The 6,359-nt window shown below is 42.3% G+C and overlaps 1 protein-coding gene across 1 annotated transcript in view; it reads right to left on the bottom strand.

Moving 5' to 3' along the window:
- Window positions 1-6,359, bottom strand: part of NFU1 (NFU1 iron-sulfur cluster scaffold) — a 19,157-nt gene that overhangs the window by 11,666 nt on the left and 1,132 nt on the right. The window contains exons 3-4 of the mRNA XM_009273788.2: window positions 4,358-4,464; window positions 1,296-1,431 (exon numbers count right to left, since the gene is read on the bottom strand). Of these exons, the coding sequence (XP_009272063.1) occupies window positions 1,296-1,431; window positions 4,358-4,451 (230 nt within the window). The 5' untranslated portion in view covers window positions 4,452-4,464. The remainder of the gene's footprint in view (window positions 1-1,295; window positions 1,432-4,357; window positions 4,465-6,359) is intronic.

Here is a 6,359-nt window from a genome sequence, read left to right as displayed (position 1 = left end):
CCAAGGAGATCCCTGAAGAGGCCAAAGTCTGCTCTCCTGCCGTCCAGGGTAGTGAGCTTGCTGTGCGCCTTCCTCGGTGCCCTAAGGATCTTGAGCTCAACCATTTTGTGGTCACTGCAGCCCAGGCTGCCCTTGAGCTTCACATTCCCCACCAGCCCCTCCTTGCTGATGAGAACAAGGTCCAGCGTAGCACCTCTCCTCATTGGCTCTTCTGCCACTTGGAGAAGGAAATTATTATCGATGCATTCCAGGAACCTTCTGGATTGCTTATGCCCTGCCGTGTTATCCCTCCAACAGATATCGGGGAGGTTGAAGTCCCCCATGAGGACCAGGGCTTGTGAGTGTGAGGCTGCTCCTATCTGTCTATAGAGGGCCTCATCCACTCTGTCTTCCTGGTCGGGTGGCCTGTAGCAGACCCCCACCGTAATGTCACCTGTCCCCGCCCTCCCTTTAATTCTGACCCATAAGCTCTCAGTCAGCTCCTCATCCATCCCCAGGCAGAGCTCCAGGCACTCCAGCTGGTCGTTGACATAAAGGATAGCCCTGCAGGCATGCGCACGTCTCTAACTCATGTTTATTCCCCATGCTACGTGCATTTGCATAGAGGCATTGAAGTTGGGCCCCCGATGAAGCTGTCTTACTGGCTGGAGTTCCTTTGTGCTGCTCTTCAGGCGCTCTCCTGCTGACCTGTGTTCCTTCTCCAGGCTCTGGGCATCTATTGCTGGCCCTGGCATCAAACTGGTAGGAGTGGGATGGATTGAGGTTCCCCTAACCCGGCAACTTTAGTTTAAAGCCCTCTTCACCAGCTTGGCAAGCCTATGACCAAAGATGCTCTTCCCCTTCTGACAGATGGACCCCATCAGCTATTTACTTGCTTATGCTGTATTACCCAATTCTGAAAAGTTGCATGATTTCCAAGTAACTACTCGAATTAAGAGTGTTCTGATGGGAATGATTTTGCGAAATCAGGGCTAGAGGTCTCACTGGTGATGCAGCCACTGTTCAAGAATACTGATTTATAATACCACTCAATCCAGTTGCATAAGCTAGACCATGATGCATTCTGCTATGATACAGCCGTGGGGAGTACAGACACACAGAAAGACTACTTTAGTAACGACAATCTTCCCAGCTTTAATTTTATGCACAAGTAAAGCGGCATTAAAAACTTAAATCCAACCAAGCTGCTCCTGCGTATAAGGAGGAGCAGAATGATCAGAAGCTGTGCTTAAAAACATCAGTTTCAGACAGCCCATACTGGTCCCGCAAACAAATTATGATGTGTTTAATAATACCTTGCTAAAGGTGAGCAAAATGCTGCAGCTGGTGTGGAAAACTCCATAGTCCTCGACTCCAGAACTTCCTTCCCTGGAATAAACTTCAAACTATTTGGATTTGGTGTGTCCTGAGTTTGAATAAACATGCCTCTTACTGGAAATTAAAAAAAAAAAAAAAAAGAAGAAGAAAAATAATGTAATCAAACCTAAGTAGCTTAAATGAAAGTCAAGGATCCTGATTACTTAGCAAGCCAAGACCAGGGTGATCACTGTGCTACAGCAAACCGCAGCCTGTGCAGCAACGATAGTTTAAAAACACAATACAATGGGTTCCGTGAAAGCCTCCAGACTGACATGAAGACTGATAAACACAGGCATGTTATCTCACAGGGAACACGATGATAAATGGAACCTTGTCTTTGCTTCTTTTGCTACCTTTTATTTACTAAAAAGCATCCTGCTGCAACAGTATCGAACTGCATGAGGCCAGTACCATCCTCGCTTTCTACTGAAGGCCAAGAGATGGAACCTTCATTTCTCTGTTGGGTTTAGGGGTTTTTTTTATTTTATGATCCTCAAATGCTGTTAAGTCCCTCTTCCAGCATTGTCACTTCCTGTTCAAAGCATACTCAGTTTTACTAACCCCCTCTTCAAGATACACATGATTTATGGGGTTTGGTTTTTATTTCATTTTTCAGCACTATTAAAAAAAAAAACCAACCAAGCATAACAACAGTTACAGTGAGCCACACCCTGCTTACAATATTTTCCACAGAGTGAAAAATTACTGTAAGCTATCACTTATCCTCCAGAAATTGAACTGACGGTCAAACAATTCAGAGTAAAATTATTTACAGTTCACTGGTAAAGATGTTTAAAAGATAAATTTTTACTGAAGTTCCTTTTGCGGCGTGGGTCTTTCTTTCACTAGAAGAGTGTAAAAAAACCTGATCTTGACTAAAATTTAATACTTTGCATTTAATGGTGTACATTTAGTTGTGTATTTTCCTGTAGACATATCCACGCAGCATATGCCTGATGTCCCACTGAAGCTGAACATCAGTTAGGGACAGTTTCCCGTGTTCTAATTCTCTTTCTAGTTCTCCTTCTTTCTAACTCTCCCTGCACATCAAGTAACAGAATGATATACGAACATTCAGGAAAGAAAAAATGCATTTTAAAAACAAAAACCTCTAGGACCTAATATTCATAAATAAATTATACTTGAGAAACAAGCTCACATAACTTCAAAAAATAGGCAATAGAGGGATTTAAAGCAGCAAAAAGAGCTGACATTTTCATTTTCGTAAACTGCCATTTTGCCCATGACTCCCTAGTATTAGATGACAAATCACGCTATTTATAAATTGCCAAATTGTTACTGCATGTGTCTGTCATGGTAACAACCCATTTGACTTGAACACACACAATGGCAAAGTACACACACACTAAATTTTCTTTTTTTTTTTTTTTTTAATGCTTTTTCTTTTTTTTTTTTTTTTAAAGGAAAAAAGACTTAGCACAGAAATACTTAGTTTTAACATGAAAAGAATAATCCCGATAGAGCAAGTAACTAGTCAGCTTTATCCATGGGGATGGAAGAACTACTCATCTTCCAGATCCAGCTGGCACCCAAAATCACATCCAGCGTAATGGTGTAGTTTACAAATAACCAACAACAGGGGATCTGGATGGCATAAATGGAGCACACTCTGCCCATTTTTTGAAAGCAATGTAGCTATCATACATTGTTCTTCTAGCACCTCTAACACCCTAAACCACAAATGGCTCTATCAGCTCTCAGAAAAGGCGTCCATGTGCATAGCCGCTGTATTTTAAAAGTGTCTTCTGCAGTTGAAGATCGGCCTTCCTAAGACCAGGTTTTCCAACCATTAATCAACCTGGAGAGTTCTTTGCACAGCTGTGAATAACCCCTTTGGAATTTATTATTCAGTAGTCGGTAACTGCCTGTATTTACATCAAACATCTATATCGTCCCTTTCAACCTTCTGCGGAACGCTGTGAATACCTGCTTATTATTCTGTTCCACCACCTGCTCAAGATAAGAGGAAGATACCAAATAGAGGCCAACTTTAGTAGGACACTTGCAGAAGCAGGTAAAATACTAAGTCTACTCGTCAGAGTCTGCCTGTTGATTAGAACTGAAACAGAAAAAATGGTGCTGGACCAGATAAGATTGGACTTCTCTGAAATAAAAATTAAAAAGAAACTTCTGCCTGAGCAGACTAATTTAAATAAGATTTCTATTTGTGACTAATTCCATGCAACAGCACCTGCAGAATTTTTTTTGTCTTAGACTCTTTCTACCACAGCATTGGAGAGCAGTTGCTAAATCCTTCGGGCAGGTGCAAAAGCACAATGTTTTTCTGAGGTGCAAGTTTCACAGGGCAGGTGCAAAAGCACAATGTTTTTCTGTGGTGCAAATTTCACAGCTTTTTTTTTTTTTTTCCTTTTTTTTCCTTTTCTGAGCATTAAAATCTACCAGAAAAATGGTAGGTACAACAAACTCAATCTTAAACATTGCTTTTTCAGGGTAATACCAAGCTGCAGATAATATTAATGGAGAATACCATTAATGTGCCATACATGGATGCATGTTCAAGAGGGGGAAAATTAAAAAAAGAAAATATTGCAGCTCTAAGAATGAAAGGCTTCGCTTTCATCCTTGCTAGGTTCTATCTGGATAGCCTGCAATTTTATCTGGCAGAGCTCAGCAGCTGAAGCAGGACAGAAGGCAACATGAAGTCTTTCACAAGAGATATATTTACACTAAGATAGAATTTAAATTAAGTGCAGCAAAGCCCAAATAATATTTTGCACCAACAAAGCCCCCTGTAAGTCTTGGCAGCTGAATGACATAGGAAAAACATGTATAATCAAGCACACCATGAGCCATCCAAATCTTCTCCCCAAGCTCCAAATGCACTAGCACTTCATTAAAAACCACCTAGGAAATGTTATCACACTCAGATTTCAAAACAAATACTAGGCTTTCATTATTACCACGAAACATAAAAACTCACAATGCACTCATCTATTCATTTTTAGCTAGTATTTACCTGCATTATGCCATACTGCAGATGGAAGAAATGGTTTCTTTGGTGCAAGGTGGTGGAAAGACTGTTGAGTTGTCAAATTATGATCTTTTAACATCGTACGACAGAACCTAGAGAAAAATAATTTTACTAACAATTTGCAAATTACAAGTTTGCACTCCCGCACTTCTCCACAGAAAAGAGTATTTCACACGCTTCTAGCAACGCCAGAACTCAGCAAGACGCTCACCTACCTTAAACCTCTCAGGTAATGTAGCAAGCTCACAGGCTAGATTACAAAACATCCCTTACTTTTTCCCCTTTTCAGTGCTCCCTCTCTCTCATAACAAAACAGACATACCTCTCCAATTTTAGCCACCTAAAAAATTAATCTAGACTCCTTCACAGTCACTAAAGACAGGCAAATCACCTTACTTACCTATAACAGAAGAGGATAAATCACCCTAGGGGAGCTTTTTGTCTTCCTTTTGACACCTTTTGACAGCACCTGGAAATCTAGCTTAGACTAAATACCTAATTTTCAGAAGATTACAGACAGCTGAGATGAATCCAACCCCCAGCACCTGAGGCTAAATCAGGGGCAGAATTTACTCCTATACTCTGCAGGTTTAGCTGGTCAAACATATGGCTCTCCTATATGACTCCTGGAAGATACAAGACAGGCTAAAAAGGTACTGCAACAACTACTTCCACAAACAATTCTTATAAGAAAAAAAATACCAGGACAACATTTGGATAAAAGATTAAAACTCTACTAGCTACGCGTACCAAGCCATACCTCATCCCTGTCCACCTCTACATATTTCTTCCCTTTGGGTAATAAAGAAATTCAGTATATTCCAGTATAAGTACTGTTCTAGAATGAAACCAGACCAGTTAAAAAGAGGTCCATACTGGCCACATAACTCGCACTAGCAGTCAAAATAGGGGTGGTGTCATCTGCTCAGATGAAGTTAAAAGCGGGGGAAAGCAGAGAGGAAAAAAGAAAAAAAACATTAAGAGAAAAAGCAAGGCGGAGTGATGGAGTAACAGGCCTAACTTTCAAATGTGTAAATACTTGCTTGCACATCCAATTTCCATAACTGCTTTTTTCAGAGCAAAGTAAAAATCGGAAAATGTAACTAAACCCCACCTCATGTCACAGACAACATGGAAAAATATTACATACAGAGGATTAATTATTATCTGGTTCCTCTCCTCCTTATCAAGTACAGAGGGGAGAAAGCAGGTAAACTAAATAAACTACAGCTGCAGGGGCTGTTTCTAAGAGAGGAGGCTGATTATCGCAGGGGGTCATAAATCAGAACCACAGGCACTACACCTAGGCCCACGTTCCTCAAACATGGGAAGAGGAGAAAAGCTCTGTCTCACGAAACGGACCTCCCCGCTGCAAGTGAGGGAGACACGAACACAGAAAAGGTCTAAATCATGTTATTTGCTTACTTTTGTGGTCTTGATAGCAGGTACAGAGACCACAACGGGATGTGTGAGGAAGACCCCCCCCCAAGAGAAAAGTTCTCCTTTCTCCCTTTAGCTTTGGGGAATAAAGGTTACAGTCCACGGCACGGGGCAGGAGGTGCGCCCATCACCACATGGCCCTTTGAATTTGCCCTCATTACAGTCTTTAGCCACTATAGGGCGGAAATTCCCCTTATTGCTTGGCCCTGAGGATACATGTGTGGGGGAGTTAACTGCCCCCTCATTGCATGATCCTGTCCACATGGCGGGGGGGGGTGGGAATTACCCCTCGTTGCACGGTCCTGAGCACATGTGGGGGGAATTCCCCCTCATTGCTCACACCTATGTGCGCAGGGGGGCGAACAGTCCCTCAGGGGACGGCCCTCAGCACCTGCGTGTCGGGGGGAATTAACGCCTCGCTGTTGTAACGGGGTTAAGGGAAGAAACAGACTCTCGCCGCCCGTCTGTAACGAGGAGAAGGAAGAAATGACTCCACCCTCGTCCGCCCTGCTGCAGCGGGAAAGGAAAGGGGAAGAGCGAGAAGAGG

The sequence above is a fragment of the Aptenodytes forsteri genome, unplaced genomic scaffold, assembly GCF_000699145.1.
Source record: "Aptenodytes forsteri isolate BGI_AS27 unplaced genomic scaffold, ASM69914v1 Scaffold127, whole genome shotgun sequence".
Taxonomy (NCBI): Eukaryota; Metazoa; Chordata; class Aves; order Sphenisciformes; family Spheniscidae; genus Aptenodytes; species Aptenodytes forsteri.
This window is presented reverse-complemented; position numbering and strand designations above follow the sequence as displayed.